The sequence below is a fragment of the Cyanistes caeruleus genome, chromosome 8 (genome assembly GCF_971803275.1).
Source record: "Cyanistes caeruleus chromosome 8, bCyaCae1.hap1.1, whole genome shotgun sequence".
Lineage (NCBI taxonomy): Eukaryota > Metazoa > Chordata > Aves > Passeriformes > Paridae > Cyanistes > Cyanistes caeruleus.
In genome coordinates, this window is record NC_141708.1 from 34,679,166 (window position 1) to 34,702,124 (window position 22,959).

Consider the following 22,959-nt stretch of genomic DNA (forward strand, 5'->3'; position numbering starts at 1 on the left):
GGTAATTACCATTGCTGCTTAGAACAAAGGTTTGGACATTGAAGAGCTATTTGAATTTCTGAGATTTATTGCAGGAGAGAGGGCACAGCTGGAAGCAAGGAAAAGGCAGAGCAGTTTAGGTGGGGAAATGCCAGGGCTGTGAAGGGCATTTTTTGGATGAGGCTGAGTGGAAAAGCTGTGCTTGTGTCAAATCCCTATAGCAGCACCTCAGGACAGTTAAAGGAGTCAGAGACATTGCCAGTGGCTTGTTTATATTCCTGTTCTGTTGTTTGGCTCCATGGTGGTTTTTTTGCAACCTGCTTGGACTTGTTTAATTTTGTTATTTTTTATGTCCTTGCAATGAACCTTTTGAATCAATCTGCCTGACAGATTTTTGAATCAATTTTGAATCAGATTTTGAATCAATTAGCCTGACACTAAATGCTGAAACGGTTAAAGATGATTTTCCTTGCTGTCAGCTGTGCTCTGTATGTTCAATGCATACGTGGACTGACTTAAAAGCCATCAGCATGCTACATGATAGGAAAAATAATTATCTGCAGTGCTGCTGCTCACAGCTGAATTTTTCTGCCAGTTATGCAGTGAATGCCCCAAACAAAGGTGGGTGTGCTAATGCAGTTTTGCTTGCTGGCTATTGTGCCAGCTGTGGGGGTGAAACACAAACCTCTGGACACCCCTTGGGCTGGGTTCTCTTGAACAGTGCATTTGGAGCTGTATTCTTACCAGTGTGTTCAGGCAGTACCTCTGGAGCTGGGAACCTGCTCCTGAGATGCTCTTGGAGCATCCAAGTGGACACAAGTGGTCTTGCTAAGAGCTGAAGGGGTTAATCTCTTTGAAGGTCAGAGATACACATTTCAGTGGCAAAACCTTACCCACAGTGCTCATTTTGAGGAAAACTACCACACTGAATATATTGGTGTCTGCTGTGTGATGTGTTCCTATCCGGGGACTTGAGCAGAGGTTGCACGAGAGAGCTTTCCCTATTTTTCCTGAATCTTGCTTTGTTTTCACCATATCTGCCTGTGGGGTTTTTTACTAGCTGCTGAAAGAAATGGTGGCTGTGGGTTGCCATTAGCACTAAGATTAGAATGAGGATTCCATGACATCTCTTGGGTAGGAATCTTAAAAAGTGCTTAGAGGTCTTGCTCCCAAAAGTTCACAACACTTGAGTTTGGGAATAGGCTTTTATGTGTTGTTGGGAAGGCAGAAAAAGTGCTTGGTTTTTGTTGATTTTGCTTACTTCTTATCAAGTTGTATGGCATCATCCTTTGAAAGATTTAAGGAATAAAAAGTTAATAAGAACTTAATAAGTTAATCATAGAAAAAAACCCTGAAATTGTGACCAAATGGAGGGCAGTCTTTGCTTAAATGTCCTGATTTGGGAGTGTCTGTCCTGGCAGGAATCAGTAGGTACAGAAATCTGACATTTTCATGTGTTTGCAGCTTCTTTGATGTCAACTGAAGAAGTGTGGGTGACCTTGAACTGGCACTTAATTGTTTCTTTGAAAGTTGGACAAAATAATCAAATAATAGATATTGTTTGCTGTTCCTGAGAGCTTTTGTTTGTTTTAGTAATAGATTGGACACATTACAAGATTTGAGAGTTTCATTTAATTGAACTTTCTACTCTTTGCTTCAGTAAAAGGATGTTTCTGAAAACAGGACCTAGTGCAGCACTAGTACTGAGTACTTGTGTCAAAATAGAGTTTCTATGTTATATACTTAAAATTGAAAATGTTAAGATTAACTGCCTTTCTGATTTACATAGAATTTTTATTATTTAATAAGAACACATCTTGTAAAATCATTAATGTTCAAAAAGGGTTTTGCTAGAGTTCCCAGCTTTCTATGATGTTCTTATTAACATTTCATTTATTAAAATTCTTTAACTATAACATGTGATTTTTGCTGTAAAATGTGATCATGATGCACTCTAGGCCATAGAAAAGCAGAAGCCTTGCAGTTGGTAGCAGTCCTGCTCTTGCTTATGATCTTTCTGGTACAATTCTGCAGAAAGTGAATTATATCAAACAAGCCAAGGCTCTCATGCAGAGAGGCACAGGATCTGTGGCATTTTTTGTATAATCCATTCCATGATAGATGCTCCCAACTACAAAACAGAAACATCAATCCTCTATTATCACATGCTGTGTCTTCTCTGCCCAACAGATGTTTTGGGTATTTTTCTGGAATGGATTTACTCCCAGCCCTTTATTGTTCTGTAAACAGTTCACCTGAACTTTTAAGAAGTAATTTGAGTGCAATTGTAATAAATGCCTCTCTGTTTACTTCCCCAGATTTAGCCTGGGTTACAACAGATAACCTTGTCTTGTATGTAATTTTTCTGAAGAGCTCAAAGATGCAAGAACTCTGCCACTGTTAAACAACTCAGTGGAAAATGATAATGCTCGCATTACAGAGATGGAACAAAAATCACTTTGTGCTAGTCAAGAATACCCAGAGGCTTTTCTGTGCGCTGAGTTTTGTTACCCAATGCTCATATTACAGATGACTTCCCACACTGCAATCAATAAGTGCTCTAAAAAGGGTATTCTTGGGCTTTAGGTGTCCAGGTAATGAGCAGAGTTTGAGCAGACCTGTAAAGCAAACTGAAGGATCAGAACACCCGAACCCTGGCCAGCTGCCGAGATCGGCTTTAGTTAATGTGGTTCTGCAAAGCCTGCAGAGTGTGGAAGGGGGGGAGGCTGTATTTAAACCAGCAAGGGAGAAGCTCAGGTCCTTCCTTGACTGCTGGCAGGGTCCCTGCTCAAAGGTGTAAGCAAGGCCCTCCTAAGACTGTGAAGACAGCAGGAAGGTGATTGTCATCAGATTTATGTAGAGTAGGAAGTGTTCCTGCAGGGCATTCTGCAGGGGGTTTTTGAGCTCTAGGACAGATACTAAGGAGCTCTAATGAGCATGGTGCTCCAGAGATTTTGCATCAGGCCTATGAGAGAGAGCTTGCACAAATTGATAAGTCTTCTCCATGTGCAAATTAAGGGATGCAGCTTTTAAGTGTTTCCAACAAGCTTTGGAGACTATTTGAAGCACAACAACAGTTACTTATGCAAAGTAAATCTACAAAGTTTTTAATAAGAACTTGATAGACACTTGTAGGGTGCTGCCTGGGCCTTTACCCACATTGCTTATCAAGATCTAATTCTTGCTTTCAGAATTTCAGATTTTATTTCAGAGTCAGGAGAGAATGAGATCTAATATTTATGTTGTTAGCATGTGTGCTCTATTGACTATGCAACAGTTTAGATTTGTGCTCAAACATGATTTTAGATTTTTTAATTCCTTAAGTATCAAACTAGCTTTTGCTTAATGCTTTAAATATTATTCTGAAATTATTAGCCTTCCCTGAATGGATTTGATGCTGCAGGACAGATACAGACAACAACAGCAAGATAATAACTATAAAGATAAGGAACAAATTTGAATTACCCTTGGTATTTTACTCCTTAGCAGTCTGGTGCTCTGCAGGAACAAATGGTGAACTTGGCAGCAGCACGGTGCACCCACAGCAGAGACTTCAGAGAGCAAACTATTCACAAGAGTCATTACTGAATGCTGATAGACTTTCCCATAGAAAAAGAAAGCTTGCAATGGTTTCTGCACCTGCAAGGAGTTTCCTAGCAACACCGCTGAGGAAACTGTATGCCAGGATTTTCTTTTCAGAGTTCTTTTTGTTGAATATAGCAGCAGTTGTAAAACAAAGGTCAAGAGCAACTTCAGCTCTTCAAAGCAATGTTGTGTATTACATTTACTCAGAGAAGTGTTTGTGTTGTAGCTCTCTGGCTAGAGGATAAATATTGGGTTACAGTGTCATCCAATAGACAACTGCAGTTTAGTTAAACGTGAACGTAGCTTAATCTAAAATGTCACTTTTTACTTGTGGGAGAATTCCTGTTAGTGTTTAACACCAGGTTATGGCTTGTGAGGGAACCAGGAGACCCTGCTGCCTGCCCTGGGCACAGCCAGGAGCTTTCTGTGCAGCACGGAGCAGGGGAGCACAGAACATCACCTGCTCGTGGGAATAGACCATCAGTCTAACTAAAAAAAAAAGAAGAAAGGTGGGGGGTTTTGGTTTTTTGTTTTGTCTGAGAAGGTGTACGCTGTCATTGTCTCACTGTGTGCACAGACCTCAGGTGAGTCCCTGCTTCGTGCCTTGCCATCAACAGCTTTAGGGAAAATACTTATTTCAGCTACATCATTCACAGGTACAGTATCAGAAGTACTTGCTGGGCTTGTCCTTGCCCACCTTGGGGTGGGGTCAGACTCGATCTGTGTTTTATGGATGGGGGATGTGTTTTATGAGGTGAAGGACTAAGTGAAGGACACTTTTCAGCCCTCTGGGCTGGGGTTGCAGAGTTACTGGGGAAGATGGGCCCCACTGTTGGCCCCTCCAAACTTCTGCTTTTATCATGCACAACAAGAACAATGTTTTTGTCTCTTACCGGGACAGATAGTGAGGTAGCCTAAAAAATGCATCCAGTTGTAATAAGAGATTTTTGCTCTGTACCCAGTATACTAAATAATCTCTAGTTCTAGAACCCAGTCTAAAAGTGGCATTATATAATTTCTATTCAATTTTAAGTGCTAGACAAGGGACAAAGCCTGTTACTTGTATTTTTTTCCCTTGTGATCTGACTTGGTGAAGACATTCTGTACTTAGATCGTTGGATGTTGACCTTTTCCACATTAGAAATCTCTGCTTGGAGAAATATAGGTTCTGCATGGTTTAACATGTAAGCAGTCTTCTAAAAAATCAGAAATAATTCTCTCTCTCAACTCCCTGTTTATTAATCTAAATGATGGCTTTGGATGGAATTTTATACCAAACACACTAACGTGCTTAAGGCAACCTTCTGTTTCCTTCATTACAAAGGCTCTTGACAAGTGCTAGCACCACTTCCCTCCTCTCAGAAATATTTCCGAGTGATTTGCCAAAGAAAATTAACTGAGGATAAGGGAAGTTTTCAGTGGAAATTTTTCGCAGCTAATAGAAAAAATGAAACATTATTCCACTCAAATAATTTTCTTTTCTCTTAGGTGATGTGACCCCTGCTGTGATGAATCCTCTCTCGCAGTTGCACTTTGTTCCTTTGGCAGAAAGAATCTGCCGGACCATATCAGACATGAATGCAGGTTGTGTGATGGTCACTCAGGAAACTTTAACAGAGCAGCTAGTGAAAAATTATCCAGGTAACTTGTTCGTTTCTACCTCCTTTAAAAAGTGGCTGTATCATCAAACTTGAGTATCTGATATTGGACAAGGGGTCAGGGAATGTTCACAAGCAAAGCTGGCAAAGGCAAGGAGTACAAGTTAACAGGCAACTGGTAGAATACATGAATGTGCACACTTCTCATCCATCTGTGTCACTACACTGACTTGGATGCAATCCTTTCCACAGATTTTAATAAGTCTTTGAGAATAAGAGGGAACTGACTGTAGTAGTGTGTTGAGAGTATACCCTTTTTAGAGGATGGGAAAGCACAGAAGTGGTGTTTAGGTGCTAGGTATGGAAAAGCATAAAATAGACCGTTAGATCACAGAGACTCTAAGTCCTCCTCTAAGTGACAGGAACACAGCTGACTTTGACTGCAAAGGGACTGGGTAGGAGTCTACATCTGGTGTTTGCTATCAAAAAATATAACAAGCCTCAAATTCAGGTTTGTTGGTCATATTCTAGCCCTTTCCTTCCTGAAAGTAAATTACTTACACTAAGCCATCTCTAGATCTTCACTTCTAGCCCAGCTGGTTAGAGCATGATGCAAATAATGCCAAGGTTTGTGTTTGATTTCCCATATGGGCCATTCACTTTAGAGTTGGACTTGATGATCTTTGTGGTCCCTTCCAACTCAGAATATTCCATGATTCTGATGTGGTGGCAGCCTTAAATGTTTTCTGTACATCTGAAAAATATCCCATTTCCCTTAGATCTGCAATACCAAAGTGCTATTGTGTTTGAGACTTTGTGCAGGCTCATTCTGGCCCTCTCAGGAGGCTGCTTTGTCTGATACCGAGCTGCTTCTTTTGCGTCCTCTTAACCTTACAGCTCTGCAAATGTTTTAGGCTGATCTGGTAGGCATTTTAACCAGTGGGAAAATATTAATGCAGCCCCACAAACTGGCACAGAACCATGCCAGGAATGTGTTGCAGTCAGTAACCATAAGGTAGAATTTGTAGATCAGCCAGAAGTATCATTCTCAAAGTTTGTAGGATCTTGAAGGCATTTCTTGCTGTGTTTTCACACAAGTTTTTAATTTTGTGGGCAGGAGGTCAGCTGTGACTAGACTAAGGACTCTGAGACTGTGACACCTGATGGAAAACAGTAGCTGAGACCAGTCTCAGTGAGGTAATGAAATTGACAACTGACCGAACTACACCAGAAACTTCAGAGAGTGATGAAAGCCCCTATTAAATAACATGCCAGAAGGGAAATGCTTTGAACAAGCCATTTGGTTTGTACCTGGCAGAAGGTGTCTCACATGGATATCATATCCTGATAGACCCAAAGACAACATCCTTGCTTCCTCACAGTGGTGCTGCAGTGGCCTTTATCTAAATGCTTTTGGGTATTTTGTTTTCAGCTGATTTCAGGGCTGTTGTATGAGAGAGATGTTTAGGCCAGCACCTATTTTATTTGAAAACGTATTTCTGATTTGAAGTTTCTGTCTCTTTGTTGTAGGCATTGCAGTGCCCTCCCACAATATATTATATAATATCCTTGGCACTCTAATTAAGGAAAGAAAAATCTATCATACAGGAGCAGGATATTTCATTGTGACTCCCAACACATACTTTATCACAAATGATGCCATAGAAGACAACAGAAGGATCCTGTTGGAGGAAAGTTATTGCTGTTCATCACCTTCCATCACCTACCTGGTAAACATTAAGCCCTGTGCAGACTTAGTGAAAGAAAACATTGCTACAGTATCCTGTTACAGATCCTGCCGTTGTTTCCCTAACCAAAATATGCTCTGTGAACAAAGACATTGGCAGGTAATGAGCCATGAATCTAATGGAGAGAAAAAGAGAGGCTGCAGTGAATTGCAGCCTTCAAGTCGAACACAAGGCATCTCTGCATCTGCTGAGAACCATTCCTGGGACGCCACCAAATCCCGGACATCTGTGAAAGCAAAACTGAAAAGCAAAATATTTGGCCTTGGCCTTTTCTGGAGAAGTGGTTCTAAAAAAGAAAAACACAAGAAGGAGTACTCCACTTTTTCAGCCCAGTTTCCTCCCCAGGAGTGGCCAGTCAGGGATGAAGATGACTTAGACAATATTCCACGTGATATTGAACATGAAATCATCAGGCGTATTAACCCTATGCTTACAGTTGATAATTTGATTAAACACACAATATTAATGCAGAAGTCTGAGGAGCAGAAAAAATGTAAAGAGAAAAAAATCATCAGTAATGGTACCTCGGCTGAAGTGCCAACAGTCAGGCAAAACCATCTTTCAAAAGATTGTGTTCAAAAGGCACCAAGCAAAACAGCAAATCATGCCAGGAAAACCAAATCAAAGAAAGAAAAACAGATGAGCAGGAGCAGTAGGAAGTCTCACATACAGAAGACAAAATCCCAAAACGTGGAACTGGAAGAGAACTTCTCACTGCCCATCAAAAACCCAGAGCCACCTGATGCAGCAGTGGAATCCCATGTGATATATAAGAAGCAGATTACCAATCCTTTTCAGGGTCTGCCATGGAGACCTCGCAGTTTTCCTGCAAGAGGGTACCAAGGTGTTGTTAACAGTCAGCTGAGGTGCCGGACTCGAAAGCAAGGAAGAGCTTTCCAAAGGCCACAGTCCTTGGTCTCCTCAGGTCCCTTTGGCTGTGAAACTGGATGGCTGGATGCAGAAAGTGAGGCTGACAAAGCTAAGCATAACAACCCACTCCATGCTAATAGGTCTGGCCTTCAATTAAAGAAAGACAGGTTAAGTGAAAATGGTAGTTATCTACAAGGCAGTAATCTGCAAAGAGATCACAGAAGTAAATGCTTCCTGGAGAGTAATATTTCTGAAGAAAACGTCTGTAAAAGAACAGCAGAAAACCCATCCCCTTGCTCGTACACTGAAGATAAGGGTGTGTGCAAAGAAGATGCAAAATTTCCATTCTGCCTGAAAGATGAGTACTGCAGGTGCAAAGCTGACACTGCATGTGAGCTGTTAGATCAAACTGCCAGTGAATTTCAAAATGTCCATCTTTCAAATTACACGGCCAGCGTTAAACTGGCCCCAAAAAACGGTGTGAAATACAGACCAAAGACTGATAAAAAGAGTGAACTTCTATTTAACTATGACAGTGCCAGCCATCCTGGATCAATGGAGCTGGAAAGTGAAGGGTTTACTGATAACTTCCACCTTCTGTACTGAAAAGGACATGATGGTGACACCTGTAACTCATCACATCTGGATGAGAATTCTGAATCCCCTGGCCATGCCTTTTCAGACACACGAGACTGGAGCACAGCTGTGTCCCTAAAAACCTGTAAGGTACAGGCTTTGTACACTTGCCCTGGCCAGCACAACACAACTGTAAATAAATGTGACTCTGGAGAGCATGGATATAAAGGAAGGGCCAGCCTTGCAGAACCAACAGATGGCTCAAAGGAGCATCCAAAACCAGACAGTGCAGAAGAAAATTGGTTGTGCAGCCAGGTTCTTCTGAAAGGTCACAGAAAGGATGAAGAAACTGGCCTCACTGACTATGGGGAGGGCTCAGCTGTGGCAGATTTCCACCAGGCTGCCGAGGCTGACTCTGTTGCTGGCACTTTGCAGAACTTCTCCCATGAGGCAGGAGAAGGAGTAACACACCGTGCTTTGGGCTCACGGAACAAAGAAGTGAGAAACCCTCTAGGAAAAAATGAGCAGGTTTTAAAGAATATATGTCCTGTGTTGCCAGAACAGAAACACTCAGAAGGGACAGAAAACCACAGCATTACAGGAGACAGTGGAATTGACTCCCCAAGGTAAGAAAACACATGACACTAAGTTAGATGCTTTATCTTCAAATTGAACATCAGATTTAGGCAGAAATGCCCTGGTAAATCACAAAACTCTTCCCCAGCAATAAAATTATCTTTTTTCTTTTTTTTTTAACTTCAGTGTTATGATGCAGAAATATTCAAATTGTATAGTTCTACTAAGTCTTTTTTACATGAGCATTCTACCTAAAATGCTTCTGTTTGTATTTTGCATTTGTTTTCATCAAGAAAACAGTATGAGCTGTGTCCTGCAGGTAGAGATGAGCAAGGACAGAAATGTTAAGAGACATGGTGTTTGATAAACTCAGTGTTAAACACAATGTTTGATAAGCTCCAGTTAGCAGCCAGGTTCAGCTCACACAGTTCTCCCCCACATAACATTAGATATTGTTATAGATTGTCCACTTTTACATAAACAATACAGATCTAGTAGAAATTTAAAGCAGAAAATACCATTTGACTTGCCCACAACAGACAGAATGTGTACATCTCCTGAGCTTTCACATTGCCTGTAATTACACCTGAAAATCTCTTTATGGAAAATAAATTGTTATGAAACAATCTTTTACACAGTTGTACATTGAGACCTCTGTCACTTAAGTGGCAAGAACCTATGTTAAAAATCACATCCATTTTTTTTTTACAGCAACACATATTCTTAATATCTTAAATAAGTGGTATTTAACTGTAAATCATTGGAGTCCTGATTAGATTTGTACTGTCACCTTGAGAAGTTAGTATATGAAGGAACAAGCAATAAACTACATATCTAAGGGAATCCTGCTAATTGTTCATCTTTCCCTTAAGCAGCTCTTGGCTGTGCACTCTTCCAAGCACATTTCCTGTGTATTACCTGGGCATGAAGAATTGCAATCTTTAGCAAAGTGTATTTCAGAGGGTCATTTTGACTGTGCTGATGCCATCTGTGGCACTAAAAGCTAAGCCAACTCTGTTCATTTTTGGAATGTGAAGTCTGACTTCTAATAATTATATTATTTTAGGTGGACTGAAAAGAAGATGAAGCTTCCTGCCAAATTCTAAAAGTATAAATAACAATGCAAGAAGGAGGGAAAGGACAATTGCAACAGAATTCCTTACTTCATCTAACTCTGGTCATGAATATTTGATTATTTTTTTAATAAGAAAAAAATAATCAAATCTTGCCCCTTGTAACAAGATAACCATACTGTTAATGCAGCCAGTCATATCAGTGAGGCAGTCTGTAAATCAAAGCTGTTAGTTAAAACTTTTGACAGTAGTGTTTGGAGAGGTCAGGTGTATTTTGTTTGCCCCTTTTATTTAAAAATTATTTTTTGTGTGTCCCTGTGAAAATAAAAGTGAGAACTGGCATTCTTCATTCAGATCACACCGGTGAGCTGGAAAGGGTTTGTGTTGCTCTAATAGAACTGCAGTTGGACAGGGCTGTAACTCTGGAAAGTGTTTCCTACCTGTGTCACAGAAATTTGTGCATGCTTCACCTTCCCTGCTAGAAAACAAAGCAAATTAACTAGACACGCACCTGGTTACCACAAAAATTCCTTCAATCCCGAGGTTCTCTGTGACCTGCAGCACTCTCAGCTATCCTCAGCATACTTGGTGTGTTTGTATCTGTCAAGCAGAATTTAGTCTTTGCAAATGAAAATGTGCTGGCGGCAGGGGACAACAGGTGCCATTGCTGTGGGAGAGGCCCTGCTCTGATCCTGACCTTCCCATTCCATAAGGAATCGACATCCCGGGCAGCTGTCAGGATTGCTTCACAGATTTTATTTCCTAAGGCTAATTTTGACTTATTCCTCCTGATTTATCCCTGTAGCTACAAGCAGATTGTGCTGAGCCCACGCTGCAAATCACAGGGAAGGGGTTGCGCTTTTTAAATCTTCCGTCATTTGGTCATACTGCCCTTTTCTACTTTAGACTTTCACTACTGAACGCTTCTCTGCGGTGGTGAGGGAGGCTAAAGTCACCAGCTCGTAAAGCTACCGGAGATTTCTTCTGGGGAAGGCGCGCTGGTAACAGTAGCGGGCAGGGCCCTGGCAGGGGCGGCGAGACCAGCCGAGCCCTCATGGCGCCCCATCATGGCGGCCGCCCCCTCACAGCCTGCGGAGCGCGCCGGGACTTGCAGTCCTCACGTTATCTCCCGGGGCACGCCGGGAATTGTAGTCCCGCGCCGACGGCCACAGGCGATTGGCTGACGGGCGGCGTGGCCCCGCCCCCACGCTGCCGGATGCGCCGTCCATTGGCTGCCGGGCGCCTCGGCCGCTCGGAGTGTGACGCGCGGCGGGCGCGGGGCTGGTGCGGAGCGCGGCGTGGCGGAGCGGCGGCGACGAGCGGAGATGCCCGAGGCCACCCGGTGCAGCAGCAGCAGCGGGGCCGAGTCGGGCTCCGACTGCTCGATGGACACCGAGGCGGTCCCGGAGAGCGGCCGCCGGCGGCACAAGGTACCAGGGAAGGGCTCCGGTTACGGCCTGGCCTCGGCCGCACGCTGGGGCCGGTGCCCGGCGAGTCCGGCCTCGGATGGCGGCCGCCCGCACCGCCGGTGGCGCGGGCCGGGCGAGGCGTGCGCGGCGCGGCCGCGGGGCGGCCCGGGCCGGGCGGCCACGTGCGCGGGCGGGCCGGGCCGCGGCCTCGCCGCGCGTCGGGGCGGCCCCGCCGGACGTGCCGGGCCTGCCGGGATCCCGGGAAACGCTTTGCTGGCACCCGGAGCGGGGGAGAGCTCCCAAAACGAAGGCCCCAGGTGTCTGGTGGTCGGTAACGTGTCTCCTGTGCGGCGGCGGCCGGCAGGGATCTGTTGCCTTGTGTCGGCCACCGCCCCCGTCAGTAACTAGAACGTGCACTTCAAGCTTTAACTGTTCTGCGCCCTCTTCTCTGTTCCGTGTCGATTGGATCCACGAGCGTGTATTTTCATTTGCTCTGTGCCTTGCCAGAAGGAGAAAAAGGAGAAGAAATCTAAACGTCGGGACAAGTTTCAGAGGGGAAAGACTCAGTCAGATGAAAGCGAGGAATCGGATGAAGAGCGTTATGCCCCGAAACCCAAGAAATCAAAGAGCGTTAGTAAACAGAACGGTCACACGAAAGAGGAAAGCCTGGAGAAATCGAGATTGTCCTCCTTTAGCAGCAAATCCTCCCGCAGAAGCCGACAGAGTAGTTCCAGTGAAACGTCAAGTGAGAGCGAAAGCGAGAGCGAGCAGGATCAGGTAAGGCAAATAACGGGTTTTAGTCATAAAGGTGTGTTATTAATTCCTGCATTGTAACACGGCCAGATTAAGAAGGGGTTGTATTTCTTTCTAATCAGTCGAAAGTGCTGTAAATTTTCAAGATTTAAAGTTTTTGAATTGTGGTAGTGTTGGATTAGTGCATCATGGTTTCCTCACTTCAGCAGTCTGGTGCTGTGGTAGCTATTGCTGGACAGACAGGTTGTACTGAGGTGGAACTTTAATATGATTCAGCACCACGAGGTGTATGTGAATTTTGGGGTTGTTCTGTAGAGAGCCAGGAGCTGGGCTCGGTGATCCTTGTGCATCCTTTCTAGCTCATGATATTCTAGGATTCTAATTAAGAGTTTTCAGTTTTGGTTTGAGTGTTTTGCATTTACTGTGCTGTTAGCTGTGAAACAGCCTTAACCTACAGATTACTTTTCCTAACTTTGTCCAAGTTGGGAATATGATGGTAAAACAAAGAAGGCTCTTTAGCTGCAGCTGTGACACTGGCACTGAAGAATGACGCCAGTGCCTATGCTCAATTTACTTGAATTTATTTGAATTTACTGACAGTCGTGTGATATTCATGAGGAATCTTACCTGATTTACTGTTTACCTAACAGGAGTTGACTGGAGAACAGAAAGAGGGTGCTTTCTCCAATTTTTCCATTTCCAAAGAAACTGTCCAGCTTCTTCAAGGTAAGCTTCTTGGCAAGGTGTGACCATAGAATGTCAGTGATCTCTGTCGTGTTTTTATGCTCAGCACCCTGGATCAAGGCATAAGCTTTGAGATGTGCTCTGCTTGTGCCTATACTAGCATGGATGCTCTGCAGAAGACAACAATTACCTGCTCTAAATACACCTTTGAACACAAATTTTCCTGTTTGCAGTAAAATTCTAAATGGCATGAACCAAAGAAAAATATTGATGTGTGATAAAATTTCAATTAAAGGTTATTTTGGTGTGAATAAAAGAAAACCAATTATATTTAGTATCTCTGACATTTGACATGCAAATGATTTAGTATCATTTGACATTTATATGTGAATTAGTATGAATTAAAAGACCAGAAGGGGCTTTGAGATATGTATTATTTGAAAGGAGGAGATTTTCACACATATTTGAGGAGTGTTGCATTAATAAAGGCACAGTACTGCAAGTCTTTCATAAGGGCTAATAACTTCCTCTGTCCTAGCTAGCTGCCACCCACTGTGTCTGGTGGTGTGAAGTGGGAGAATAAAATGGACAGTCCCAGGGCAGTCTTTGCAGATGACTCATCTGATCAAATAAATCAATGGAGGTGATGATACAGTTCTGACTTTAGAGTTGGTAGAAGTTCTTGGAATAAATTCCACTTAAGAGTGGAAAGAACACTTGTAAAATGACCATAATTAAGGAAATCTCTTGAAATTGTCACAGCTCGAGGAGTGACATACCTGTTCCCTGTGCAAGTGAAGACCTTCAACCCAGTGTATTCTGGCAAAGATGTCATTGCTCAAGCACGAACTGGAACAGGGAAAACATTCTCTTTTGCTATTCCCTTAATTGAAAAGCTTCAGGGAGAGTCACAGGAAAGAAGAAGAGGCCGTCCACCAAAGGTAACTGTGCCTGGCTAGAATGGTGATTTTGCTTTATGTCTAAATGATTCAGATTTTTCAGCTGCTGGAGAAGCTCTTCAGGTCTGTGCCAGGGGTAAGCTAACCCACATTAAAGGTGATTTGAAAGATGTGTTCACTGGGCTTTGCCTGCATCCTGCGCTACCTCCCAGCCCCTGATGAAGAACGAAGAGCACAACAGCTCTATTTACTTGTCAGTTCCATTTCTTGCCACAGGGAGACCAAAACTACAGGTGGTCAACGTGTCCCTAATTTAATTTTGGCCAGTCACGTTACCACTTCAGGGCCAGTGGCTACTGGATGCTTCTTTTTCTCCTAAATTGCTAACAGATTAGTTACTAATTGTAGCTTGACAGCTTGATAAAAGCTGTCTACTCAAACGTGTTTCTTTCTGAAACATGTAAACAGTGGGAGGTTTTAAAAATAGATTTCGTTTTCACTAGGAACACCACCAAATGTTGAAGCTTCTGCTCCAGAGAATGCAGATTCATTATGAGCTGTGATCATTCTGCTAAGGCACACCACGTGTGGTTTTCCACTGAATTCTTATCGTGCCTTGAAAAAAAAATAGACAGGCCAAAGCTGAGCCTGTCCTCATTAATAATTTTTGTCAGTTTGTTTCATCTTGTCACCCATCTCACTGATTACCTGAAGTGCCTTCCAAGACTAGTACTAGCAATTTTGTGTGCATCTGCCCATCACATTGCTTGGCTGAGTTAGAGTGCTGTCTCTAGATTTGGCACAGCCTTTTGGAGAAGGAAGCGCTTTCTTCGAGGGAGCTGTAAGCCTTATAAAAGATTCCAGACCTCACTCTGCCATAATACAGTGCTGTGTGCTTTTTGGTAATGGGTTTTAATGCTGAAAGAGGTGACAGGACAAGGATATTAAGGTTCCTTTTGTGAAGTGACTGACTGCCAGGTTGGAGAGCAGCAATCACGTTTCAAACGCAATTAGTTAACCTGCCTGCAGGGAGGGCTGCATGTTGGGAAGAGAGGATGGTTCCTTGATTGCCTCTGCAGGGATATGGATTAGCACAGCGGCTCTGCAGACTGAACATATGTTTCCCTGAGCCACAGGGAAGCTGAGAGACAGCTGACAGCCCTTTCTCACACCTTCTCACAGGACTGTGAAGCAGTACTGAGCAGGTGCAAAAGCCTTTTGTTACCCGCATCCTTCAGTCTTGTATTCAAACAGCGTATGTGCATGTAGAAGACAACTTGTAGCTGCTCTGTTCAGGAGCTAAAGTTAAATAAGATTTAAGTCTCTCCTTTCCTGTTTAAAAAGAAGTTAGCCTGTCTTAAATGAGTATATGTTAAAGGAGTTTAATGATGTAACAAGAGACTTGAGTAAGATAATTATTTAAAACAGATTTTTTTTTTTTTTTTAATTTTACAAAGTGTCGGATCTAAATCAACAATCAGAAGTGTAGTGGTTTCTTGGCAGAAGCCATGCTGAGAAAACATCTGTTTTATCTTTTTTTCTGTGCAGGTTCTAGTTCTTTGTCCAACGAGAGAGCTGGCAAATCAGGTTGCCAAAGATTTCAAGGACATCACAAGGAAGCTGACAGTAGCTTGTTTTTATGGAGGAACTCCCTATAATGGACAAAGTAAGTGACTCTTAGGACTAATAGTTGAAATATTGATTGACTGCTGTATTTAAGAAATGCAGTTGGGTCTTTCTAAGCACACACTTACAGCTCAAGAGCTTGAGACTATTCATGGGAAATTCAGCAGTTCAAAATGTATCTTCTTAAGGAGATAAATAGCTGTGGCTCTCAGTTATATTCTTGGTGTTACTTATCTACTCTTGTACCTTAAATTAAAGTGAAACAGAGTATATACTGTGTGTATAAACTGTATCTGGGTTTAAGTTCTTGTAAACTCATTTTCTTTAAAAAAGTTTAGCGTTAGAGCTGTGACTGGGTATGTGCTTTTTCATGTGATAAGGAGTATATAGAGGATTTGTAAAGTGGAGAAGAAATTGTTGTGACAGCAGAATTTACTCTCTTGGTGGTTATAAACAAGGAACGAGAATGAGCTCTTTCATTGTGATACATCTTGAGACATTAGGGAGGATTTTGTGTTCCACTGCAGAACCTCAGGGAGGAGTTGATTTCAGTAATTTGGATAGTTAAATAAATAAATTTGTAGAAGTTTTCCAGTTAAAACAGATAATGTGGGAAGAGCTGACTATTTCTAAAGAATATTAAACAAAGCTCATCCTTGCGACTTTAAATCACAGGCAGAGAGAAGGGAGGTAGGTTCTATTTTTTTATTATTTTTTTTTTTCCTTCAGGAAGAGCAGTGATTTTCTAAGTGATTTTTTTCCTCCCAGATTTTCTCTTCCAGTTCATCCTTTGTTCTCACTTTCGTAAGGAGAGTTCTTATGGATGGTTTAAGAGCTGTTTTGTTATTACCACGTGTTTACTGCTTTAGAGAGTGCTCCCTGGTTCACTGCTAACTCTTGTTTTCCCTGTTTACCAGTTGACCTCATGAGAAGTGGCATTGACATTTTGGTTGGGACCCCTGGTCGAATCAAAGACCACCTGCAGAATGGCAAGCTGGACCTCACCAAGGTGAAACATGTTGTACTTGATGAAGTGGACCAGATGCTGGACATGGGATTTGCTGAGCAAGTGGAAGACATTTTACGAGTTGCATACAAGAAGGGTAATCTCAATATTTAAACAAATAGCAGGAAATATTAGTAGTAATTTAGTTAGGTAAAATTCAGGTATAAGGTGACTTTGTTTAGAGATGAGGGAATATTATGTATTGTGAATATATGGGAATCATTCACATAACCTTTGTAAAGCTTAAAGTCCAGTATCTAGGGATCTGTAAATAACTGTCTTTGGCACCTGTCTGAAGTTAGACTTCTTCAAATTGAAGGGAATTAGTTTTTTACCTTTTCCATTGCTTGAAAACACTGGATTTTGTGGCCATAGTACTTTTTTCATAATCTTGAAATTATTTGGAATTTCTAGAACATTTTTTACTGCAGACATCAATAATGCATGAATTAAAAAGCTTGATTGGCTTCTTTATGTTAGGTACATGTATTTAACCTCGTTTTTAATGATCAATTTGTGTACATCTCTGAGGTGAAACGTATGAAGGTTGTGAAGCATTGTTCTGTTTTTTTGTTAAGATTCTGAAGACAATCCTCAGACACTGCTGTTTTCTGCAACTTGCCCACACTGGGTGTATGATGTGGCTAAGAAATACATGAAGTCTAGATATGAACAGATTGACCTTATTGGGAAAAGAACTCAGAAGGCTGCTACAACAGTAGAAGTGAGTAATCTCATGTGAAACGTTTTCAGGCTTTTCCCCCTTTTCTTTCATGCTACAAAAGGTTATCTCTTCCTAAGGTGAATTACCACAGTGATGATGGAAGTTGTTTTGAGATATTTTTCTGAGCATAAGGCATGTTAAAGCTAGTCAAGGCTTTTCTGGGTTTAGGATGTATCTTCTCACATCGCAGGTAGAGAGAGGATTTTCTTGTCAGTTTTGTGGGTTTTCAGAGAAAAGCAGTATCCAAATGTATCCAAGTTGTAAGCAAAAGGCACACATGAACATCAGCCTGCTGCTTTTAATTTTCCATGGACATTTCAGTTGGCTTCTGGTATTCTGTATACAAGATACTTCTTTTCAAACTTCCCGTAGTATTTCACCTCAGCAGGCCTTTGCTTGCAGTGCTGAGAATACCATATCAAGGAATGTGATACTGCAGGCCTGATTTTCTCTTACTGTGATTATTTTGCTGAACGTTAGACTAATTGTGGTGGGCATAAGGAAAATCCTTATGGATTTTGTATGTTCCAGGATCGTGAGTTAGCACATTTTCCCCATCAGGGAACAGTGTAATTCCTTACTATTCCTGTATTTAACAGTTCCAAATGTATTTTTAAAGGAATCTTAACTTTACACAAGCTAATCGCTGGGGTTTTTTTTCCATAGCATTTGGCAATAGAGTGTCACTGGTCTCAGAGAGCTGCAGTTATTGGAGATGTCATTCAGGTCTACAGTGGCAGCCACGGGAGGACCATTGTCTTCTGTGAGACCAAAAAGGAGGCAAATGAGCTGGCTCTGAATGCTTCAATCAAACAGGTATTTTATCCTGTGTATTAAGTAACAAAACCTCTCAGAGATGTATCAACCCTCTGTTCATACCAGACCTATGCTGGTTTTAAAGACCTATGCTAAGTTTTAAAGAGTTTTGAAGTTGGCCAAGGCATTGGCATTGGCCAAGGTTTTGTGTGTGGTCAGATAGGATTTTACTCTTTTTTGTGGACATGAATCAAAAATTGTAGATAACTATTTTGAAACAGACAAGCATTGCATAGATGGTGCAAATGGTTAATTAGGGCAGAGTTCTCATATGTCACAGTAATTAAATACAGAGCTTAGACACACGTTGCAGTTCTGTTTTTCTGCCATTGTTAAAGGCTTTTGAGGTATATGAATAAAAATTACTGAGTACATATTGTAAGACACCTAAAATATAAATTCAGGTAATTCAGTTCTTCTGTATCTTGCCACACAGTACCTATCAAATACCAAGATGTTGTATCCAAAACTGACCATAAAATGGAGCACTGACTTGGATTTTGGTTTGGTTCTAAAATAATACTGTTTTTCAGGATTGCCAGTCATTGCATGGTGACATTCCTCAGAAGCAGAGGGAGATCACACTGAAGGGTTTTAGAAATGGTTCATTTAAAGTTCTGGTTGCAACCAATGTAGCTGCCCGTGGTCTAGATATCCCAGAAGTTGACCTGGTTGTACAAAGCTCACCACCAAAGGTAGGAGACTGTTAGGTTGGATGTCTTGTAATAATCTGTAGTCTTGTTTTCGAGTAGTGTAGGCTATCAGCTGATGGTATTGACCACACAGAGCTCATTTCATCAGCATTGTGCCTGAGGGACAGAAACCTCCAGATACAAAGAAGCAGTTTCTTAGAGGATTTTTTGGGAGTGTGTCATTCCCTAATATGTTTATAACTTATTTCCTTAAAACATCTCCTTATGAGGCTGTTCAAAGCCTTCCCTTGGAAGCTGGGTATGGTGATGGTGAGGCTGGGAGCAGCGGGAAGAATGATTCTCTTCAGTGGGGGTAAATGTGAGGTATGGACCACAACCGTGAGAACATTATCAGAATTAAGAGGCTTTAAAAGAAACAATGTAAGTTTTCAGTGAATACACTTGCAGTACTGCAGTAACCACACTCAAGTGGATGTGCAGGAGGTTGAATGGGATTTTTGTGGAGGTACACGCATTCCAAATATGTGCAGGTGTATAAAGGTAGATTCATGCTCATGGCTCTTGTTTTCAAGCCATGATTTTTAGACGATTGTGTATTTGGTGGATATTAGTGAAACAATGTTTTCTAATCCAATTCTCTGATACAGTTACTGTGCATTGTTCAGGCTTAGCTGTAGTGGCTTCTCCAAGTTATGTGGATGCACTGAATTGATGAAATTACAGTGAGGTAGGTAACTCATAAAGCTCTCTGTTTCTGAAGGATGTGGAGTCCTACATCCATCGTTCTGGGCGCACAGGTCGAGCTGGGCGGACTGGGATCTGCATCTGTTTTTATCAGCGAAAGGAAGAATATCAGTTAAGACACGTGGAACAAAAAGCGGTAAAGTTTTCTTCTAATTGCAAGACTCTTAATTTGTTCAATTCCAAGATGCAGTTTTGTGAAGCACCCAGAGGAGGTTCAGGTACCTTGAGGAGGGTGAGTGCAGTGTCAGTTACTGTGGAGCAGGGAGAGCATTGCAGATTTGCAGATTTTAACGCCCACACGTTTTCAGCAAATGCCAGTAAGGTTGTCCTTGTGGAAATGAAAAAAAAACCTGCAGTATTTTGGTGTAGTGTTCACCCTGGTTATCATCTGATCAGTGATGTGCATATGTGCAGCTTTCCTGAGAGCTGTTACTTGCATTTTTGCACTTTGTGCGGTGTTCCATATGCTACTTTCCTCGACAATTCTGTGGTGATTTATTCCTGGTACATAAAGCAGTGCTGCATTTAGACAAAGGCTCTGTAATTTATACTTAAATCCAAATCTATCAGACTAAAAGTAGTAATGTAGAATTTGTAGGATTCAAATTTTCCCCAGAAATGTACCAAAATGGTTTCTGTTTTCAGTCTAAGGTCACTGAACCATTTAAACTGTTCTGGTACATAAAAGCCTTTTAAGTGTTACCCATTTTCCTGTAAGCTTAATCTTAAAATTTTCACTAGGAAAAATTGGAAATTAAAAGGTGAAAATTAGAAGAATTACAGACTTAAATGCTTTTTCTGTTGGAGTTCAATACTGCTTCTTTAGAACTGAATTATTTATGGTCTGCAATTTTTATTTGTCTTTTGCCTTTTAAATTTCAGGGCATTACATTCAAGCGTGTTGGTGTTCCTACCGCAACAGACATAATAAAGGCTTCCAGCAAAGATGCCATGAGGTGTGTCTGGGGGCTCAAGCCCTGTTTTACCTTCCTGCCTTCCTATTTCAGAAGGGTTGTTTGAATTATACTTTACTGTCTCTTTGAGCTTTATGAGCACTGTTGAAATCTTGGACTACTGGGGTTTATTTTTTTTTCTATTCCAGAACCTACTGGTGTATAAATTGTAAATTTCTTTGGCTTTAACTACTTAGGTGCCTGGATTCTGTTCCTCAGACTGCTATTGAGTATTTCAGAGAATCTGCTCAGTTGCTAATAAAAGAAAAGGGACCAGTTAATGCTCTGGCTGCAGCCCTGGCCCATATTTCGGGTGCTACTTCCATTGAACAGCGCTCACTGCTGAACTCAGATGCGGTAAGGAAGGGGGTATGGCTTAATGCTTGTTTTAAAACTGGAAAGAAACAGCACACCTCTTTGTTGTCTGAATAGAGAATTATTTGTCTCATGACCATTTTGTTTGAAAACTATACTTAAGCCACTAGGATCTACTGATTTTGTTCAAAGCAACAGTATAGTGGCTGTAAAGATACTTGATGCCCTGTAACAGTACCTACTTGAAGATTTAATTAATAAACTGTAAATTAGCAGGTTTCTCCTTTCTGATATATGTGCTGAAGCCTATTCCTCTGCCCAAGTGGAACATGCTCCATTTCTTTTTAGGGATTTGTTACAATGATTCTACGCTGCTCTGAGGAAATAAGCAACATGAGCTATGCCTGGCGAAGACTGCGAGAGGTGTTGGGTGATGATGTTGATCGGAAGGTGAACAGAATGTGTTTCCTCAAGGGGAAAATGGTATGTTTTTGTTTTGTTTCTTTGATAATGGACTTTTCTGCTTGCAGCCTTTTCTTAGCAGTTGTCAGGGGAGCTATTTGGTCTTTTTCTCTATTCCAGGCACTCTTGGTGATGGGTTTCAATCTGTTTTTTTTAGTGCTTAGGGCTCTGCTGACATGCTCAGGAGGTAGGATAATGCACGGCTATGGGGATAGCAGAACAGGTGAAAGGTAGGAAGTGTGTTAACTCTGCCTTAATGACAAAACAGAAAGGCATTCCTTAGGACAGTCAGCTCTGGTAGTGCCTGCCTGTCAGGTGTAGATTTGTGGGCTCGTTTCTAGTTGCACTCATTTAAAACACTTACCTTGTATGCATTAAAATTATTCTTTCTTTTTAGGGTGTGTGCTTTGATGTTCCTGTGGCAGACCAAAAAGAAATTGAGGTATGTTCACTGCAAATTCTGGGTACAGCAGGCTGAAGGTGAAGCTGGATGGACTGGGTTAGATTGAAAATATTATGCTTTATCCTGCCTTTCTTAGTGGCAAAAAGGATGGCTTGGAAGGAATTGAAGAACAGAAAAAGCTCACAGTGTTTCTTTTCTAAGGCATTCCCCTGTGACCAAAAGTCTGTAACTTGAACCTTTTGCACTGAGGAAAGTGGTGCTGGATTCATCTTTGTAGGCAGCAAGCTTTATTCCCCTTTTCTCTATTCCCCACCTCCCATTTTCACCCAGAATTTTCTCCACAGTGAAGTGAATTCAGAAAAAGTATTTTACTTTTGCCAACCTTAGTATTACTGTGGCAAAGTTACTGATCCCTTCAGTTAGAAGCTTGAATCCCATATATTGGCTCAAGATTTTTTCAGTTGAGCAAATTTAATAATTATTATTACATACTCTGTATTTGTATTCCTAGAATTTGACATGCTATGTCTGACTTCATTCCGATAGGCAAGGTGGGAAGATTCCAAACATTGGCGTTTGTGTGTGGCAACTGAATTACCAGAGCTGGTAGAATCCATACGAGGAGGAGGAGGAGGAGGAGGGAGTGGTGGAGGAAATGGACGAAGCTTCTCAAGCTCCAGGAATGGTCGGCGTGGTGGCTCTGGTAGAAACAGATTCAGGGCCCGAGGCCAGAAACGAAGTTTCAGCAGAGCATTTGAACATTAACTTCAACAATCCAGAAGTGAGAAAAAAATGGGACTGAAGTATTTTATATTACATTACACTAGGCTGTTCCTGTGTGTTTGTACCATTGGGGAAAATACTTCATAAAGGTTTTTTTTTTGTCAGTACTACTTTGCTCATAAGCGATGTTAATTTTAAAAAACGTGCAAAGCAAAAAAACCCAAAAAATCTGCAAGAAAAAATGTTTCTTTTGTTTCTCATATTGCTCTTTGAATCTTTCCATAATATGTCTGTTGCGTTCAAAACTGTAGCCTGGTTCACTGTATAATATATAGATCTGAATTGCTGCTCAAACCTGTAAATTTTCTGATAAAACTAAATATTGTTTTACAACTTCATATTTTGTTGTCACGTATTTGAAGCAGTATTTTGCAGGTGGAGATGTAGGAAGGTGGCAGATTGGGGAGCGTGGCAGCAGGAGCCCTTGAAAGTTTCAAAAATAAATCCATTTGGTTTTTATTTTGTGGATTTGTAATGAAGCTCTTCTTTCCCTAAAACTTACTAGTTCTTAGTTTCTGTCCCAAATGGGACTCTCCTCATAAAAAGGGGTAGGAAAGGCAGTTTCCAAAGTTTGAGGGGAGGCCCCCTGAGGAGCGACAACTGTGAGGGAGACCCATAACCCTATTAGGGTGTTGCAAAATGTGGAATATGTCAAGATTATTATAGGTAAGGATGTTTTTCGATGTAAAATCTAATCAGTGGAACGGATAGCAGCAGCCCTTGC

General features: G+C 41.6%; 2 protein-coding genes and 1 long non-coding RNA gene across 11 annotated transcripts in view; 2 read left to right on the forward strand and 1 right to left on the reverse strand.

Annotated features, from left to right (window-relative positions):
* LOC111931500 (uncharacterized) overlaps nucleotides 1-11,201 on the reverse strand; it is a 45,152-nt gene extending 33,951 nt beyond the window's left edge. For all 8 annotated transcript variants that reach the window (XR_015289984.1, XR_015289987.1, XR_015289985.1 and 5 more), the window contains exon 1: nucleotides 10,517-11,201. This is a non-coding gene — a long non-coding RNA (uncharacterized LOC111931500). The remainder of the gene's footprint in view (nucleotides 1-10,516) is intronic.
* On the forward strand, nucleotides 4,064-10,363 carry STOX1 (storkhead box 1). The gene is given in 4 exon segments (XM_086900167.1): nucleotides 4,064-4,148; nucleotides 5,053-5,205; nucleotides 6,693-8,982; nucleotides 9,999-10,363. Coding segments are annotated over 3 exon segments (2,463 nt in total). The 5' UTR covers nucleotides 4,064-4,148; nucleotides 5,053-5,072; the 3' UTR covers nucleotides 10,039-10,363.
* A 78-nt stretch (nucleotides 11,202-11,279) lies between the features above and the next one.
* Nucleotides 11,280-22,694, forward strand: LOC111931428 (nucleolar RNA helicase 2-like). Of its 2 annotated transcripts, XR_015289979.1 has the most exons (16): nucleotides 11,280-11,435; nucleotides 11,922-12,191; nucleotides 12,818-12,893; nucleotides 13,614-13,792; nucleotides 15,299-15,416; nucleotides 16,294-16,479; nucleotides 16,961-17,106; nucleotides 17,773-17,922; nucleotides 18,456-18,617; nucleotides 19,336-19,455; nucleotides 20,202-20,275; nucleotides 20,470-20,629; nucleotides 20,936-21,070; nucleotides 21,207-21,279; nucleotides 21,447-21,491; nucleotides 21,999-22,694. XR_015289979.1 is itself a non-coding variant. In XM_086900166.1 (15 exons), exons 1-15 carry the CDS (start codon nucleotides 11,331-11,333, stop codon nucleotides 22,215-22,217), a joined length of 2,145 nt encoding a protein of 714 aa, XP_086756292.1. In that variant the 5' UTR covers nucleotides 11,280-11,330; the 3' UTR covers nucleotides 22,218-22,694. The 2 variants fall into 2 exon arrangements, 1 of the variants encoding a protein (XP_086756292.1); XM_086900166.1 differs by lacking the exon at nucleotides 21,207-21,279.
* Nucleotides 22,695-22,959: the final 265 nt, after the last annotated feature.

Excerpts from the sequence above, each read along its gene's own strand:
- LOC111931428 (XM_086900166.1), top strand. The coding sequence starts at position 11,331 with ATGCCCGAGGCCACCCGGTGCAGCAGCAGCAGCGGGGCCGAGTCGGGC. Across the intron at positions 12,192-12,817 it reads GCGAGAGCGAGCAGGATCAG|GAGTTGACTGGAGAACAGAA; the intron begins GTAAGGCAAATA and ends TTTACCTAACAG. Across the intron at positions 13,793-15,298 it reads GAAGAGGCCGTCCACCAAAG|GTTCTAGTTCTTTGTCCAAC; the intron begins GTAACTGTGCCT and ends TTTTCTGTGCAG.